We start from the raw sequence: 20,597 nt of genomic DNA on the forward strand, positions 1-20,597 counted from the left end.
TTGCTGCTAAACTAGGTCTTTCCTTGCAGGACTCGACCACACGACTGGACAATAGTAAAAAAATGACAAAACTAGAGCCTGTAGGACTTGCTTTTTGGAGTGTGGTGTCAAAAAAAGCAGAGCATCTCTTTATCACGTACAAACCTCTCCCCATCTTTACAACCATTGGATCTATATATTTTGACCATGACAGTTTCCAATCTAAGGTAACACCAAGTAATTTAGTCTCCTCAACTTGTTCAACAGCTACACCATTCATTACCAGTGTTGTATCTTTAGTATCCTTAATGTGATGACATGCTATTTTGTCAAATCTAATACCTAACGTTTAATTGATTACGTGATTGAATTAAATCATGTAACAATTAATGCATTAATAACCTGGGGCACCATGGAGAAGTTTATTTAAGGAGTTCCGTTTTCCGAATGAATTCTTAGAGATCTAAAGAGCTCTTACATTTCAGTCATCATTAATTATTATTTACTTTCTTTCGGTCTCATCTGAACGTCGTACAATTCTTGGTTATATGCACGAACCCTAGTTTCCATAATGAATCAGCAATATACAAATTGGCTTATTTATTTATTTACTAACTAACTAAATTATCACAGAAATACATAACAAACAAACAGTAGATATTGGTTACTAACAATGATAGAAAAGTCCCTAGTGGGCTAAACAGATATGACAGCTTGGTAGACAAAAGGAAAGGGGTGGGACTGAGAAAGAGCGGGAAAGACAAAATGGATTCATTACACATAGCCTATAATTATATTCATTGAAATGCTAACCCTTTCCACATGAACGGCCGCTCATTCGAGAATAATTGCAATGTATATATATATTTACGCCCGTATGTCGTTGTTGGCTTCTCTGTTGGGAATCCTCGATCGTCTTGTAGGGTTCATCAGAGTCTCTGGTAAGTCTTTCGCGGCTCTGGTGGTTAGAATGGATACTTCAGAGCAGCATTCAGAAATATTCTCAGAAATGTTCAGCCTTTAAGTCTTTACTGAAGACTCATCTCTTCAGTGGGTCATATGATTGAGTGTAGTCTGGCCCAGGAGTGTGAAGGTGAACGGAAAAGGCTCTGGAGCAACGAACCACCCTTGCTGTCTCTGCCTGGCCGGTTCCCCTCTCTCCACTGGGATTCTCTGCCTCTAACCCTATTACAGGGGCTGAGTCACTGGCTTACTGGTGCTCTTTCATGCCGTCCCTAAGAGGGGTGCGTTACTTGAGTGGGTTGAGTGACTGACGTGATCTTCCTGTCTGGGTTGGCGCCTCCCCTTGGGTTGTGCCGTAGCGGAGATCTTTGTGGGCTATACTCGGCCTTGTCTCAGGATGGTAAGTTGGTGGCTGAAGATATCCCTCTAGTGGTGTGGGGGCTGTGCTTTGGCAAAGTGGGTGGGGTTATATCCTTCCTGTTTGGCCCTGTCCAGGGGTATCATCGGATGGGGCCACAGTGTCTCCTGACCCCTCCTGTCTCAGCCTCCAGTATTTATGCTGCAGTACTTTATGTGTCGGGGGGCTAGGGTCAGTTTGTTATATCTGGAGTACTTCTCCTGTCTTATCCGGTGTCCTGTGTGAATTTAAGTATGCTCTCTCTAATTCTCTCTTTCTTTCTGTCTCTCAGAGGACCTGAGCCCTAGGACCATGCCTCAGGACTACCTGGCATGATGACTCCTTGCTGTCCCCAGTCCACCTGGCTGTGCTGCTGATCCAGTTTCAACTGTTCTGCCAGCGGCTATGGAACCCTGACCTGTTCACCGGACGTGCTACCTGTCCCAGACCTGCTGTTTTCAACTCTCTAGAGACAGCAGGTGCGGTAGAGATACTCTTAATGATCGGCTATGAAAAGCCAACTGACATTTACTCCTGAGGTGCTGACTTGCTGCACCCTCGACAACTACTGTGATTATTATTATTTGACCATGAAGGTCATTTATAAACATTTGAACATCTTGGCCATGTTCTGTTATAATCTCCAACCGGCACAGCCAGAAGAGGACTGGCCACCCCTCATAGCCTGGTTCCTCTCTAGGTTTCTTCCTAGGTTTTGGCCTTTCTAGGGAGTTTTTCCTAGCCACCGTGCTTCTACACCTGCATTGCTTGCTGTTTGAGGTTTTAGGCTGGGTTTCTGTACAGCACTTTGAGATATCAGCTGATGTAAGAAGGGCTATATAAATTGATTTGATTTGATTCTCATAGATTGATGCATCGGCGGTTGTCAGTATTCTCGTTCTAGGTTAACGTAATTTCTAACTGCAGACCGGAATTTCTTGTCGTCTAGAATTTGCTCCTTCTGTAGTGAATATATAGTCTCAGAGTCTAACCATCTCCAGCCGCGTAGCTAATGCTCCACGTGGGATGGTTTTCTAGTCTTATGATTTGCGTGGTCTTAGAGACGTCCGGCTTACCGTGGGTTTCTTTGGCTTGTTGTAGTTTGAAAGACTTCACACACCAGCGTCACCCGGCATGTTTTGGTCTGGTGTAAATTTCTTCAGGAGTGGGTTTAATCCTCTGTCAAAGAAGAGGCAGTTCTATGATTCCTAATGTGATGTCTGGGCTCACGGGTGTGTGGCCACTGACTAGTTAATCTTTATATGAAAATCCATACTCTCATTTAGAATGTTAATAATATAACATTACATTTTTTCACAAATAGTTTCATGTTTAATCACATACGTTTCACAATATTTAGATGTAAACCTGACAGCTGGGAAATGTACACTTTAAAAGATACCGTTATGTGTGTTTCCTGTCCTTCATGAGATCACCAAATGAAACACACTTGTCATAACTGTCCCTTATGTGTCCACGGACCATTCCCACATTCTCAAAAGTATAAATATTATTTAATTCTCTGATTTTGGGGATTTAGGAGTTTGGCCAAGTGAAGGCCTTTGTTCTCTCTCTGTGCTCTCTCCCTCTTTTTCTGCATGACCAGGGGGAGAGAGTCTCTGCCAAGAATTTATGACCTGAGATAACAAAACCTGGTTTAGGAGAGAGAGAGAGAAAGGGCCTCGTCATGATACCAGATTCAGCTGAGGTCTTAAACTTAGGGAATGATTTGTACCAAATACAATGCTCTTAGTTTTAGAGATGTTCAGGAACAGTTTATTACTGGCTACCTATTCCAAAACAGACTGCAGCCTTTTGTTAAGGGTTTCAGTGACATTAGTAGCTGTGTTTGCTGATGCGTATATGATTGAATCATCAGCATACATTGACACACATACTTTGTTTAATGCCAGTGGCAGGTCATAGGTAAAAATAGAAAAGAGTAGAGGGCTTAGACAGCCGCCCTGCGGTACACCACACTTTACATGTTTGACTTTAGAGAAGCTTCCATTAAAAAAAACTCTGAGTTTTATTAGATAGCTCTGAATAAACAATTTGGCCGAGGTTGATTCTTGTCTGGGTTGGTTCCTGCAAGGCTTAGATCACAGTTAATTTATCTTCACACATTTAATTTTGTGACATACTTTTCTCTCCGGAGCAGCTTTAGGACTGTAACAAGTAATTTTTAAGTGGTGCTGAATCACATTATGTGACCCGTTTCAGGAAACTAGGGTAATGTCGCGGGTCACTACTTCATAGGAGAGCCATTTGAAAGTAAACTTTTTTGTTGTTGATCAGAATGTGTTTTTGGGCAGAAATATCTTCTTGAACATGTGAACTTTCATGTGCCTTAATAAACTTGTATGCTATCTGTAAATAAAAATAAACTTGTTAAATTATGAGCCTAGGTGGTTTAGCAAAAGAATAAGGCAACAACCTTCCCGCTAGCCATGATTGGCTGAAATATTGAGTGGGCTGAACATGGCGAGAGATGAGTTTGGATTGGTCTGCCATATAGCACGCTTCTGTCTATTTGAGCTGGTCAGTATGTGTAGGTAATCCTGTCTAACGCAGCTTTTTTAAATGTATTGCGTAGTAAAACTGCATAAGTGTTGCTCTCCACTTTCTGGAGGACCGAGTTAAGTTTTGAAATCAGTGGAATTCGAGTAAGAGAGCTAAGGAGATGGAGAAAACACCTGTCTCCGGATTACATCTTCAAACTAAGTTCAACCATGGCATCCGTGACAGGAAGACTCGTCCATCCATGAATGATGTACACATGGAAGATAGTCCAGCGTTATGTGTATTATCTTATTATTCGCATCTCAGATGCAAGTAACCATTTCGGGTGCGTTCGTAAATTCAGTCTGGCCATCTACTGCGATTTCAGAGCACTCTCGTCTGAATGTGCCAGAGTGCAGAATAAACTATGTAATTAAAGGTCGGCAAAAAAGCATAATACATTTTTTTGCCAGCAGCACAGTTACAGTCACCAATGCTCTGGATAACATGAAAACAGCCTAACCAGCTCTGCTAGGGCGAGTAAAATGATCAGAGTTTCGGTGGGGGCTAAAGCTTAAGAGGGTGTGAACGATGTTGAATGGGTGTAGACCAAAAAGCTCTCTCCAGTCGGTACAAAAACATTAAAAGGCCATTTTCTCAAAAAGGGAGGTTACCATTGTTTCCCATTGTTCCTCACATGCAGTGTATGATATACCATTTTGTAGCTCTGTGTCTCTGCACAATTTCAAATTTTGCTACATAAGACCGAATCAAGGCGGTCGGTCACATACAGCCATGGATCGACTATACTGTAGGCTTTTGACTATAGTGTAGACGAACACTCTTTCGATATTATATATAGTATTGTTCAACATTTGTTGCGTATGTAATTACATGTCTGTTGATATTGAAAAAGGGGTGCTGTTCAAAATATAGCCATGGATCGACTATAGTATAGGCGTTCGACTATAGTATAAGCAAAAGCCCTTTTGATATTATATATAATATTGTTCAAAATGAGTTGCATACGTAACTATGTCTGTTGATATTGTAAAAGTGGTGTTGAATCACAATATATCCATGGATTGACAGTGACCTTCACAATTCAAACATCAGGTATTAACGAAAAGCCACATCACCGCTCTGTCTGTACGGTCTCAATAGAACAGCCTAGTATGTCATCCTGTTGAAAAGGCAATTTTCCTGAGATATAATTGTCACGATCGTGTGGAGGAGAGACGGACCAAAACGCAGCATGTGGAAAATAAGCCATCTTCCTTTTATTATTGAAGAAGGCAAAACGAAACAAAACACTTACAAACTAACAAAACAACCGTGAAGCTATAAACGTAGTGCACACACACAGGCTACAAACGTTCACCATAGACAATTCCCCACAACAAACTAAAGCCTATGGCTACCCTAAATATGGCTCCCAATCAGAGACAACAGAAACCAGCTGTCTCTAATTGGGAACCCATTCAGGCAACCATAGACTTTCCTAGACAACTACACCCAACATAGACACAGCTAGACAACTATACTAAACATAAACCCAACTACTCTAAATAAACCCCCTAAACCTTACAATCACCCTGGACACTACAAAACCCACATAAATACCCATGTCACACCCTGACCTAACTAAAATAATAAAGAAAACAAAGAATACTAAGGCCAGGGCGTGACAATAATATAATACAGGTATTCTATTGGACGTATTTACACAATGGTGGAAGCTGTATACACTTGGTTCCAACCATATAAATAGTCAATACAAGCACATAGAAGTACTGTATGGGGAATCAGTGAATGAAATGGTTTAGAGTGGATACTACCAGTGTACCTTAACAGTGTGAAAGGCTATTCTGTGTTGCCTCTGTGTTGAGTTGATCTATTACACCATTCCATTAATACTAGTACACAGACTGTATCCTAGGGGATGGACTACTATAATCCAATCAGATCCCATCTAGGCTCCCGAGTCGCGCAGCGATCTAAGGCACTGCATCTCAGTGCTTGATGTGTCACTACAGACACCCTGGTTTGATTCCAGGCTGTATCACAACCGGCCGTGATAGGGCAGCGTACAATTGGCCCAGCGTTGTCTGGGTTTGGCTGGTGTAGGCCGTCATTGTAAATAAGAATTTGACTTGCCTAGATAAATATAGGTTAGTTTTTTTATGTTGTGTTTGTGCGTGCGTGCGTGTGTGTGCGTGCATGTGTGTCACAAAGGTGTCAGTGTACAAACATTGGATTAATACTGTAACAATTCACTCTACCTTAGTTAACTGTCTAGTGTGAATACTCTGACACTGTCAAGTCAAGTTCAAGTTCAACACAGTGTGGACTGCCTCCCCTCTTGAAAACATATTGTCCACCAAACCCCAAATCCTTCACCAAAACTCTACACACATTCCTCAAGCAAGGATACAGGAGATACAGGCAAGCAAGCACGCACGCATGCACGTACACCTCTATACAGCAACAACAACAACAATCATTACAAAGGCCCAGTGAATCTTTAACGCGGGCACCGCTCAGAAACAAAACTTTCCCATTTACTGTTGGAGGGTAAACCCAACACTCTGCTTGTCTCTGCCTGTTCTTACATCACTTCCAGCACTTCATCCATACCTCAAAAGAACATGCGACTATAGAAGCGGTGTGGAGTAAGCTGGTGGAGCATATTGGTATACAGAGAAGGCATAGCCCAGGCACAGAAATTGAGTCCTACAGAATGGCTGAGTCACTTATTAAGAAGAATCCTAGCAAATTGGAGCGGGAGAGGGGAGGAGAGGTGAGGAGACAACCTGGACTCATGGTTAGATGTAGCATAGTAAATAAAAATCTGTGCCACTTAAATTAGTATGATATGTTACATTATGTATAGTATGTATTACTTTGTGGATGTCCATCATCCATTTTGTATGATATGTTGCGAATTACAATTCGTATGATATGGTACGAATTTGCGATTTGTTGTGGGTAACGTTAGCTAGGCTAAGGGTTAAGTTTAGGGGTTTAGGTTAGGGTTAAGAGTTAGGTTAAAGGGTAAGGTTAGGGTTAGGGGAAGGGTTAGCTGACATGCTAAGTAGTTGCAAAGTGGCTTCCGGTTGAGCGATGTAGAAAGAAGATGCACGAGGTTTCTCCTGCGACAACTTTTTGCAACTAATCCTCAATTTAGCCTAAAGGTATACTTCTCATGACCTCAAAAGTTATTTTAATAACCCAGTAATAGACCTAAGTTAACATGAGCAAACTAGTCACACGCTTAGTAAAAAAAGATCGGGAAAAATGTCACACTCCACCAAATCAACATCAGCTAAAATGGCTACCATCCCACCTTCATTGAAGGCTTCAATAGCCACTCCGGGCAATAGTGCTAACCCGATAACACTGGAAATCCTTGTCAGAGAGCTGGCAAAATCACGTGAAAGTTTGGCAGCAGAATTCACCAAATTTCTGAATAACTCACTGGTGGCTGCTCTGGCTCCAATTCAGGCAACTATGGAAACCATCCGTGGTTCTGTGGCATGTCACACTACCACACTGGCCGAAGTTGAGACCTGAAGTTGAGACCAACTCACTACGCTGGAAACCAGGCTTGATGATGTGGCCGCCGCTAATAAGTCGCTGCAGCTACAAGTCGAAGACTTGATTTTTATTCCCGCCCAGGCGGCCGACCGCGTCCCGTCACAGTGCGGTTCCATCGATACAAAGAAAAGGAGCTCGTCATTCGGTGGCCAAGGGAACACGGCAACATCACTTTTCAAGGCAACATGATCAAGTTCTACCAGGATTTCAGCCTGGCGAAGAAACAAGCCGCATTCAACGATCTAGTCCACTCTTTTCAAAAAGGGAATCCGCTTTGGGCTGATTTATCCTGCCCGTCTCTGTGTCACCTTCAAAGGCGAGGTCCATTTTATTAAAACTCCTGAAGAAGCAGAGTTCTTCAACCGACAGCGCATACATTGAATGCCTGGATTGGGATGATTTCTCACCTGCCTGTATTATGTCAGTAACATTACTCCAAGTGACCGTGTGGACACTAGGCTACATACATCTATGGCTATCTATCGGTCCGTTTCTCGGGAAATAATCCTGGCCACAGTACGTATGTTTGAGGCAGCACATAACTAGTTTGTGTTGTTGACAATGACATACTATGCTTTCTCACTGCTCTTTAAACTTTCATTTCATCTTGTTTAGTTTCTTAATCAAAGACAATCGCTGTTAAAGAGGTAGCATTTTGATGTATTCATTTTTACTAAGGCTTTGAACTTGCTGCTCCACTTATGGCAATCTATAGCCCACATGATAATTTGTCTGCCTTTAGGTTATTTCGGATACTAATGTTACTCGGTAGTTAGACTCCGATCCTGTCTACTGATATTTGCGTGATGTATATATATACACTGCTCAAAAAAATAAAGGGAACACTTAAACAACACAATGTAACTCCAAGTCAATCACACTTCTGTGAAATCAAACTGTCCACTTAGGAAGCAACACTGATTGACAATAAATTTCACATGCTGTTGTGCAAATGGAATAGACAACAGGTGGAAATTATAGGCAATTAGCAAGACACCCCCAATAAAGGAGTGGTTCTGCAGGTGGTGACCACAGACCACTTCTCAGTTCCTATGCTTCCTGGCTGATGTTTTGGTCACTTTTGAATGCTGGCGGTGCTTTCACTCTAGTGGTAGCATGAGACGGAGCCTACAACCCACACAAGTGGCTCAGGTAGTGCAGCTCATCCAGGATGGCACATCAATGCGAGCTGTGGCAAGAAGGTTTGCTGTGTCTGTCAGCGTAGTGTCCAGAGCATGGAGGCGCTACCAGGAGACAGGCCAGTACATCAGGAGACGTGGAGGAGGCCGTAGGAGGGCAACAACCCAGCAGCAGGACCGCTACCTCCGCCTTTGTGCAAGGAGGTGCACTGCCAGAGCCCTGCAAAATGACCTCCAGCAGGCCACAAATGTGCATGTGTCTGCTCAAACGGTCAGAAACAGACTCCATGAGGGTGGTATGAGGGCCCGACGTCCACAGGTGGGGGTTGTGCTTACAGCCCAACACCGTGCAGGATGTTTGGCATTTGTCAGAGAACACCAAGATTGGCAAATTCGCCACTGGCGCCCTGTGCTCTTCACAGATGAAAGCAGGTTCACACTGAGCACATGAGCACATGTGACAGACGTGACAGAGTCTGGAGACGCCGTGGAGAACGTTCTGCTGCCTGCAACATCCTCCAGCATGACCGGTTTGGCGGTGGGTCAGTCATGGTGTGGGGTGGAATTTCTTTGTGGGGCCGCACAGCCCTCCATGTGCTCGCCAGAGGTAGCCTGACTGCCATTAGGTACCGAGATGAGATCCTCAGAGCCCTTGTGAGACCATATGCTGACACATGCACATTTGTGGCCTGCTGGAGGTCATTTTGCAGGGCTCTGGCAGTGCTCCTCCTTGCACAAAGGCGGAGGTAGCGGTCCTGCTGCTGGGTTGTTGCCCTCCTACGGCCTCCTCCACGTCTCCTGATGTACTGGCCTGTCTCCTGGTAGCGCCTCCATGCTCTGGACACTACGCTGACAGACACAGCAAACATTCTTGCCACAGCTCGCATTGATGTGCCATCCTGGATGAGCTGCACTACCTGAGCCACTTGTGTGGGTTGTAGACTCCGTCTCATGCTACCACTAGAGTGAAAGCACCGCCAGCATTCAAAAGTGACCAAAACATCAGCCAGGAAGCATAGGAACTGAGAAGTGGTCTGTGGTCACCACCTGCAGAATCACTCCTTTATTGGGGGTGTCTTGCTAATTGCCTATAATTTCCACCTTTTGTCTATTCCATTTGCACAACAGCATGTGAAATTTATTGTCAATCAGTGTTGCTTCCTAAGTGGACAGTTTGATTTCACAGAAGTGTGATTGACTTGGAGTTACATTGTGTTGTTTAAGTGTTCCCTTTATTTTTTTGAGCAGTGTATATATATACACACAGTACATTTTTCATTGGGGGTCCACTTGATGTTTTTTTAATTGTATTTTTTATATGGACATTCTGTACTACTCTGGTTTACGTTGGCCTTAATTGATGATGTTGGTCACTGATAGTCAGTCCTCAGTCACATTCACTTTATCTTGGACTCCACTATCACATTGGAGTCTAAAACTATCACTCTTCTCTTCCAATTGTACTCTTGTTTAATAAATCCTCTTAAGGACCCGCCCATTTTTTACATTTTCACCTAAAATGACTTACCCAAATCTAACTGCCTATAGCTCAGGACATGAAGCAAGGATATTCATATTCTTGATACCATTTGAAAGGAAACACGTTAAAGTTTGTGGAAATATGAAATGAATGTAGGAGAATATAACACATTAGATCTGGTAAAAGATAATACAAAGAAGAAAAAAACTTTTTTTCTACTGTCATCTTTGAAATGCAAGAGATGTATTATGTATTATTCCAGCCCAGGTGCAATTTAGATTTGGGCCACTAGATGGCAGCAGTGTATGTGCAAAGTTTTAGACTGTTCCAATGAACCATTGCATTTCTGTAAAAAAAAAGTTTGATTAACAAGAATTTAAGCTTTCTGCCAATATCAGATATGTCTATGTCCTGGGAAATGTTCTTGTTACTTACAACCTCATGCTAACCGCGTTAGCTCAACCGTCCCGCAGGGGACCCACCGATCCACTAGAGGTTTGTTGCACTAGCTGAAGAGTTTAGACCCATGGTTCGTTTGCTTAATTGTACATATCCAAAATGCTAGTTGTTATTTAATAGTTTCCACCTAAGGATGTTTTGTAATAATTTACCAAGACAGGGGCCGACCGTTTTCATAGCCTACTGGTTCATTTCGAATGTTTGTCATTACTCTGCCCTTTGGCCACACCTAGTGGACTACATTATATCATGGCCATTGAAATGCCACTGATTGCTGTTAACATTGTTAAATAACTAAAGCTGAAGGTTATACTCTTTGTTTAAAGTGTGACCGAAACCCAATTAGTGCACTTGCCTACTGACATATTTAATTTTTTCATGGGTGTATGTAACTTCTCTCCTAGGTCGGTTTGACCTCACAGCACATTAAGGTAATCAACGGATGCTGAGGAAGATAATTCCTGCTGCTCATCTTGTTCATAATGACGAGTTTAGGATTTTTTTTTCTTTCTATAAATGGTATTGTAGTATCACTTTTATATATATTTTTTGTCTATGCTGGGAATGTTGGGGGATCTGGGGGGGGGGGGGGGGTGTATGTTGGCATTATCCAAAGATTCTTGTGCTCTGTTTCTGTTTCTCTAAAGGATTTTTTTTTTTTCATTCAGATGTTTTTTTCATGATGCTCCTCTCTCAATCTCTCTTTTCCTCTTTCTTTTTCATTTGACTTCTCCTCTTATCAATAATTGAGTTTCAAGTTTCAGCCTCTCTGCGTATAATTCAGGGGATGGTAAAGTTGAATATTGCCGGTCTATTGTCATGAGTGCACGAGTTCTTGACGATGCAGTTCTTTGTTTGACATAATGAGCATTGTAAGAAATGATATTTTCCCTTAATACAACTTTGAACGTCTCCCAAAGAAGAGGGGGAGGTGTCGTCATTTTTATTCATTTGAATTAATACATAGGGTCGTGTTAAATCTTCTTTTTTTGCGTTCGGAGTAAGAGCTAAATCCAGAATGGGGGGGGGGGGGGGGGGGGATGTTCTGAAATTACTATAGCAGAATATGTTGTTTTAACTGAGGGGAGAATGTTACTATCTAAAAAAAAAAAAGTTGTCTATGCGCGAGTAGGTTTGATGAACATGAGAAAAGTAGGAGAAGTCTTTTGTGTCCGGGTGGAGGAAGCGCCATGGATCAACACAACTCATTTGGGTCATGAACGTAGAAAGAGCTTTTGCAGTCCAATTGTCCAATTGTTCCTCAAATGCAGAGTATGATATACCATTTTGCAGCTCTGTGTCTCTGCTTTTATCCAAATGTAAAAAAAAAAAACACAATTTCAAATTTTGCTACATAAGACTTCCACTGATAAAGCAGAGTTTCTGTTGCAACAAACTAAGGGGGCGTACTATGGATATGGTAACAAGGCCAGCCACCTTTTGGCAAACCAACTTAAACGCCAGTCAGCATCTCATCTCTCAGGTATATGACTCTTCCCATAATCTTACAAGTGATCCCCCTAATATTAACTTTTGTGTCATTTTATTCTAACTTCTACAAATCCAAATCCCCATCAGATAATACGGCTATGGAGAACTTTTTAGATACTTTGGATATTCAATCCATTGATATGGACATGAGTAAAGTTCTGGATAACCTTCTGCATCTAGATGAGATAACAAAGGGTCTAAAGTTAATGCAAACTGGCAAGGCCCCAGGCCCTGATGGCTTCCCCGTCGATTTGTATAAAACATTCTCAGATCAACTCGCCCCATTATTATTAGATATGTTCACGGACTCCATATCACAGGGCTCTCTACCCCCGATGCTAACTCAAACCTTTATCTAACTTATACTCAAAAAAGATAAAGATCCGGCGGAATGTGGTGGATATCGGCCCATTTCACTTTTGAACGCTGATGTTAAACTATTATCTAAGGTTCTAGCATGCTGGTTGGAACCCTGCCTACAGGATGTCATATCTGATCATCAAACAGGTTTCATCAAAGGGAAACAACTGTTTTCCAATGTATGCCATCTTTTCAACATTAAATTCTCTCCTTCTGTCTCTCCACACCCCAAAATTGTTGTTTCTCTTGATGCGTAGAAGGCTTTCGACCAGGTGGAGTGGGATTATTTATTTAGGATTTTGGGAAGAGTTGGTTTTGGGTCCAATTTCCTCTCATGGATACGTCTGCTCTATTCTTCTCCTATGGCTAGGGTACACACCAACTCTCAACATTCAAAATACTTCCCCCTCTCCAGAGGGACCGGTCAAGGGTGTCTTATGTCCCCGCTCCCTTTTTGCAGTTCCGATAGAACCGCTTTCATGGCCTTAAAATTATCATCATCATGCACTGGAATCGACCGAGCTGGTGAAGAACACAAAGTGTTCAAAGTGCAGATTATCTACAGTTATATATCACTAACCCTGTGAACTCTGTCAATAACATACTGCATATTTTAGACACATTCGGATCATTCTCAGGTTACAAATGAAACATTCAGAAAAATGAATGTTTTCCGATCAACCCCACTGCCAAGCAAATTCCCCCTGGAGCCCTCTGGTTTTCCCTATTTAGGTGTGAATATGACACATTCTCTGGCTACCCTCCATAAAACTAACTTTGCAAGTCTAGTCACATGAGTTAAAGCAGGCTTAAAACGCTGGGATAGTCTGCCTCTCTCCTTAGCTGGCAGAATTAATCTTTCTGACGAAATCATTTTTTACCAAGTTGGATAGGCTTGTCAGTCATTTTATCTGGGCAGGCAAATCACCTAGGATACATAGAGCAAAACTTAAAAGAAAGAGACATGATGGAGGATTGGCACTTCCAAATGTACTGCTTTACTATTGAGCAACCAATATTCGAAAGATTATGGTCTGGTGCAATGCTTCAAGTAACAACTGGTGCTCATTAGAAGCACACTCCTGCCAATCATCCTCCCTTTCTGCTCTTACTTGTGCCTCACTGATCTGGGGATAATATCGTCAACATTTTAGACTTTCTGCCCCTTCTCTTCTAAGCCCTATTTGTAACAACCACCTCTTTTTTTAATTTATTTTTTGCTGTGGAATCGGCAGGGTCTGATTTCTAGATTATATGACATTATGCTTTCCTCTGAACCCTCTCCAATAAACAAAATCAAGACAGACTGGGGTAGTGAACTTGAACTTGACCTTACTGGTGGGAGGAGGCCCATAGGGGTAACTCCACATCCTCATGTACTAATTAAGTTTAGTTCAGTTACAGGTCTTGCACAGAATTCACTACACCAAAGAAAAATGTTGTAAATTCCTCCCAGACACAAATGACACGTGACAGATGTCCAATCACTCCGGCAACCCACACCCATATGTTTTATTCATGTTCTAAGCTGTCTGAGTCTAGGTCATCCTTTTTTTAAATACTCTCCCTAAAATTCTAGATCTTGACCTGCAGCCTTGTCCTTTGATTGCTATATTTGGAGTTCCATCTTTGTTACCTAGTCTCACTAAAAGTAAAACAGACGCTGTAGCGTTTGCTTCCCTCATAGCCGCCTGCAGATCTTGCTTAATTGGAAATCCTCCAAACCTCCCACTGTAACATCTTGGTACACTTTGAGAGGTTGTATTGATTACTTTTTCTTGAGATGGCAGCCTTTAATTTCCTTTTTTGAACAGTTGCCTTCTATTTATCAGGAGTAAGAATGTTGGCCAACAGGGGATATGAGAGGATGTGGGAGGGAAGGGGCAGTATGTTGTGATATTGTGTTATTTATTTTTGTGTGTTTATATGTGTGTATGTATGTATGTACAGTACCAGTCAAAAGTTTGGGTACACCTACTCATTCAAGGGTGTGCCTTGAATTCTAAATAAATCACAGACTGTGTCACCAGCAAAGCACCCCCACACCTCCTCCTCCATGCTTCACGGTGAGAACTACACATGTGGAGATCATCCGTTCACCTACTCTGCGTCTCACAAAGACACGGTGGTTAGAACCAACAATCTCAAATTTGGACCCATCAGACCAAAGGACAGATTTCCACCGGTCTAATGTCCATTGCTCATGTTTCTTGGCCCAAGCAAGTCTCTTCTTCATATTGGTGTCCTTTAGTAGGGGTTTCTTTGCAGCAATTCATCCATGTAGGCCTGATTCATGCAGTCTCCGCTGAACAGTTGATGTTGAGATGTGTCTGTTACATGAACTCTGTGAAGTATTTATTTGGGCTGCAATCTGAGGTGCAGTTCATTCTAATGAACTTATCCTCTGCAGCAGAGGTAACTTCCTTTCCTCATGAGAGCCAGTTTTATCATAGCGCTTGATGGTTTTTGTGACTGCACTTGAAATAAAAAATCGAAGTTCTTGACCTGGATTGACTGACCTTCATGTCTTAAAGTAATGATGGACTGTCACTTCTCTTTGCTTATTTGAGCTGTTCTTGCCATAATATACACATTTTATGTCCCAGATTTTAATTTACTATGTTACGTCTAGTCTATGAGACCATGCTGGAGGAGAGGAGAGAGCCTGAATACAAAAAACAGCTCAGAAACACTTACTGAATGTAGACCTTTCCTGCATTCAAATGACCAAATCGGCCTCTATTGACCTCATGGTTGGAATGTTATTCATTTCAAACAGTTTTGTTATATTTCAGTCTTCTGTGATGTATATATAGTGCCATATTGGGATACAAACTCAAAATGGAATACATTTCAACTCTATATCTGACATGGTACATGTGTCTTTTTTTTTAAGCCCATAACCATGTGTGTGAGGTGTATACTTTGGTTTCAAAGTAGATGTGTTTAAGACTACCAAGAAACGCTCTGTGTGACCCTGATTTAGCTCACTGCAGTAGTTAAAAGCACTTAAGTACCATGAGCACCGAGGCACAAAATGAAAGTCAACGTGCACAAACACACATTCACCATGCATTATTAATGAAAAGGCTTTTGGAAGTTGGTTCTCTTCACCGCTCTGAACAGTTCTGTCACAGAACCAGGACCATGGTTGTGCGTGAGAGGAAGTCATGATCAATAAATACTGTATCCAGTAAGACGTTTCTTTTCAAAGCTCTTCACTCCTACCTGTGCTCCACAGAAGACTTTTCCACTCTGCATTATCAGAAGGACAATGGAAGGAACTGTTTAAACACTTACTACACTCCACTATGCCGCGCAATTTCTTTCTTTCTTCTACGATCTAAAGAGGTTACACTGATTACATTGTAACTAGGGCACTGGTGAATAGGATCCTTTCCAGTTACCTGGATTTTATTTACCTCTATGAATATGAATCATGATGCAACCTCCTGCGTGTTTTGTTGAGCCAAAGTGCTTGTCCCTGTAAAGAGAGTGTACTATTCTCCCTGGCTTTAAGACATTAGTCGTGTGTGTGTAATAGTCTCCATGGTGGTACAGTAGCTGTGGTGAATAATAATGGGTGGCCTGTAACATGAATAAGTAGATAATGACACAAAGAAAGAAGTCTCTTTTGGGGTTTGGTCCATAGAGGACTCTAGTCACACGGCTGATTACAATACCCCCTCATGGGAGCTGCTTAGCTAATGAGGGGACACATGCCCCTGACGTGGGTACAATGACACAATTACAGGCACGTGCACACACACACACACAAAAATTCACATACACACAGAGACAGACAGACACACACTAGCCCTGAACCCTCCTCTTAAGACTGGCTGACAAGATGGCACTGACACCTATCTCTCTCTTTCTAGCCCCCAGTCTCTCTCCCTCTCTGTCAGTCCATCTCTCCTTTGGCGCCACACAATGGCCTCCATCCGTCCATTCATCTCTCCCACTGGTAATCAGCAGGTTTAGCTTAGCGGTCCTCTCAGGGCCAGATGGCTCTCTCTCCTCTACCTACCTCTTCTCGGGGACATTAGTCAAGGGTAAAGACATACAGGGGACAGAGACATTAGCACCAGACCCCCGCCATACAGACCCCCGCCAGACACACACACACACCATCCAACCCCAGACCCCGACCACACACACACACACCCCACTCTGATTATCATCGTACTATCACACATTCGCACCATGCCTCCACACGTTAATGCTCACACACACACACACACTGACACATGCCAATGTTTGGACGTGGCGAGTGACAGGCCGTTGTGCTGTATATTACCTTTTGGTTGACCTCTAATGAACTTGACAAGTTCAGTCACAGGCCAGCAGGACGCGCACACACACAAACAACCGCACTTACACACACTGACAAATAACCCCAGTCCTGACGGCCGCTGCCCAACTCTCTAGTCTGTCTGCCAGGCCCATTCACCCAGACCATTACATTTGCCATTTATGAATGGAAATGTATGCAGCTCCGGACCAGAATGTATTCCAGAGCAAATTTGAGTCATTCACATGTTGATTTACATGCTGACATCCAGGTTGTTACAAGTCACGTCATGAGGGGTTTGTTTTTCCCTAACAATTCCCAACTACAGCCTAAATAATATCAGCAGGCAGGCTCACTATGAAACCCATTGCAGTTTTTCTCTGCTATTAATAACACAGAACCCCCTCACAGAGAGTGTAGAGCCTGTGCGTGTTCTGGAGGGGTTGCCTGTGTGTGTGTGAGTTGGTGTGTGTTTGCTGACTGAAATGGCTGATGTCTCATTTGGAGTCATTTGGAAGGAAGAAAGTCCTGGAGGAATTGTCAGGCGAGACAACGAGACAACAGCAGAACATTGTTTGATTCTGGATGTTTGATACCTCCAGCACCACTAATTTCTCCACACCACACACCTGCAAATCACACTGTTTTAAGAACGCACAGGGAGGAAACGTAGGTACAGTGCTAGGAAACGTAGCTACAGTACTAGGAAACGTAGCTACAGTACTAGGAAACGTAGGTACAGTACTAGGAAACGTAGGTACAGTACTAGAAACGTAGGTACAGTACTAGGAAACGTAGCTACAGTACTAGGAAACGTAGGTACAGTACTAGAAACGTAGGTACAGTACTAGGAAACGTAGGTACAGTACTAGAAACGTAGCTACAGTAGTAGAAACGTAGCTACAGTGCTAGGAAACGTAGCTACAGTGCTAGGAAACGTAGGTACAGTGCTAGGAAACGTAGCTACAGTACTAGAAACGTAGCTACAGTACTAGAAACGTAGGTACAGTACTAGAAACGTAAGTACATTACTAGGAAACGTAGGTACAGTACTAGAAACGTAGGTACAGTACTAGGAAACGTAGGTACAGTACTAGAAACGTAGGTACAGTACTGGAAACGTAGGTAGAGTACTGGAAAAGTAGGTACAGTACTCGAAACATAGGTACAGTACTATAAACGTAGGTACAGTAGGTATTGTAGTGAACAATTCACAGACATGCAGTAGTTACACACACATACAAGCAAGCACACACACGCACGCACACACGTGCACACACACACACACAAACCTTACAGCAAACACATTCTCTAACAAATGAACTTAGTGTTGACAGAGGTGGAGAATATATCTCATTGTCCAGGTCATTGTGTCACTAAAGTATCCTTTTGTTGCCAAACGTTGTGTGATCTGGACTAAAAACACAGGGCATTGACCTGCATTTACAGACGTGTCTCCTTCCTTTAATCCATGAAAAGATCATGGTAGTGGAGCTGCGGTGAACCAACAGCATGCTGAGCTGTACCAGGGGGCAAGCCAAACACACACACACACACACACACACACACACACACACACACACACACACACACACACACACACACACACACACACACACACACACACACACACACACACACACACACACACACACACACACACACACACACACACACACACACACATACACACAGCACTGTAGGAGGGGGCGAGCCAAATGGCGAGCCAGCACGGCTGGTGGGACAGCATGGTCAGAAACGCCACCATCTGCTGACGACAGATCTGTGGAAAACACAGACAGTCCCTTTGGCAACACCCGCACGAGAGGGCTTCTCAAGGACTAGAGTGTGATCAACAAAAAGATACACAAACATGTGTACACAAATATCCATACTTTAAACATATAGTAACACATATACTGTGTAAATCTGTTCACATACACATATGAACAGACACAAAATATGCATGCTCATACACACACGTACATGCCCACACACACACACCACCACCACTATCCTAACCAGCTGTCATATTCAGCATGACCAAATGAACTGTGCTAAGTGCTTGTCCTACTTCACTGAGTTCATCCCAGTCTCTCCGGCAACACAGTCTTCACTCAACTCACCACAACACTTAAGACTCACACTATATAAATCAAACATTTAAATGTCTCATCCTACTATACGGCCGGAGAACCAATGGCTCCTCCAAAGGCAAGTCTATAATTATTGGCTGTTCCATGTATGAATTACCTTGAGGGAAAGAGCCGTGGACACTAAATCCTTAACACATTGGCTGCTCCCAACGGCAAGTCTGCAATTATTAGCTTCTTCGTGTGTCAATTACCTTGAGGGGAAGAGACTTGGACGCTAAGTCCTCATCCCAGTTGATTGGCAAACAGCCTGTAATGCCTTCAGCTTGACTGCCATGGTTTAATGACTCTAATTGGCCGTTAATAAGTATCTTTAATGAGTGGTTTCACATGCATCCCCATGCTATTGGCTTCACCCTACCGTTTATTGCACAGAAGTCGTAACACTGTATGGAATATGTTGACATACTCTCAATGTGTCTCCAACTACAGCACCGTGTGTTGTAGGATCGTACAGGCAATACAGCTTTCCTAATGCAACATCAAAAGTGAGATATGTCAATTGTAGTAAAACAAGGCTCACATACTGTATTAACTCCGTAGCAGCAAAAGAAAGTAGTAACCATATGAATAACCATTCCTTTCACTTGAATGTTGAAAATCGGATTAGCTCACAAAGAAATAGCCCATGAGCAGCCTAAGCGGGACTAATATCTCTGACCTTGCCTCTGTCAGTCCATTACATACAGTAAGTCATTATACCTAGAGGTCGGAACCTCTTGACAAGGCTGACAGTGCTGTTCTAAGGATTCTACAATATATGTATTGTACACTCCACCTACAACAAACACCCACTCCTGCTCCCCTCTCACCTCTGACCACTATTGTGGTAGACTTCTTGGCTGGGTTGCCCACGTTGTTACTGGCCACACAGCTGTAGACCCCAGCCTCATCTGAAGTGATGGCTGGCAGGGTGAGTGTTCCACCCTTCACCACGCTCTTCTCAGGCAGGCTGTCAGAGCTGCTGACCCAGCTCAGCGTGGGGTTGGGCTCCCCACCCGTACTGATACACACCAGGGACACCGTCTGGCCAGGGTTCACCACGATGGGATCCTCCACCAGTAGCTTAATGGAGGGAGACGCTGGAGAGGAAGAAGAAGAGGATGAAGTTTGCTGTTTTCTGATAAACCTTATGGTGCATGTCTTGTTGGTGAGTTTGAAGACTAACCTGTCTTGTTTGTGTGTTTGAAGATTAACCTGTCTTGTTGGCGAGTTTGAAGACTAACCTGTCTTGTTTGTGTGTTTGAAGATTAACCTGTCTTGTTGGCGAGTTTGAAGACTAACATGTCTTGTTGGCGAGTTTGAAGATTAACCTGTCTTGCTGGTGCGTTTGAAAACGATGCTATGCTACCAACCTGTCTTGTTGGTGAGTTTGAAGACTAACCTGTCTTGTTGGTGAGTTTGAAGACAATGTTTCGGTCGGAAATGCCACAGACGTTCCTAACAGAAGCGATGCAGCTGTAGTTGGCGTAGTCCTGAGGACGAAGGTTCTTCAGCTTCAAGATTTTCGTCTCCCCCTGCAGCTCAGATACACAACCACAACAACACTAGTGTGCAAATGTGTGCAAATAGAATTAACACAATAATAAAACACACTTCATGAAGTATCTCCACTTCATTCAAGGCTTGCACAATTCTGGAAACGTTCCCATAGTTCACGGGGGTTTTCAGGAAATGTTGAAACTCAATGCCATACACATTTACTGTAAATCACGAAACAAGGAAGACATCTGCATGAAGTTCACTGTAAAACAAGTCATCATAATACATCAAAGCTTTTCCT

At 42.9% G+C, this 20,597-nt stretch overlaps 1 protein-coding gene across 1 annotated transcript in view; it reads right to left on the reverse strand.

Annotated features, from left to right (window-relative positions):
• The window catches only part of LOC120023938 (MAM domain-containing glycosylphosphatidylinositol anchor protein 2-like), a 207,350-nt gene that overhangs the window by 122,374 nt on the left and 64,379 nt on the right, over positions 1–20,597 (reverse strand). Inside the window, exons 5-6 of the mRNA XM_038968041.1 lie at positions 20,199–20,337; positions 19,627–19,896 (exon numbers count right to left, since the gene is read on the reverse strand). Coding sequence (XP_038823969.1) covers positions 19,627–19,896; positions 20,199–20,337 — 409 coding nt within the window. The remainder of the gene's footprint in view (positions 1–19,626; positions 19,897–20,198; positions 20,338–20,597) is intronic.

Source organism: Salvelinus namaycush, chromosome 29, assembly GCF_016432855.1.
Source record: "Salvelinus namaycush isolate Seneca chromosome 29, SaNama_1.0, whole genome shotgun sequence".
Taxonomy (NCBI): Eukaryota; Metazoa; Chordata; class Actinopteri; order Salmoniformes; family Salmonidae; genus Salvelinus; species Salvelinus namaycush.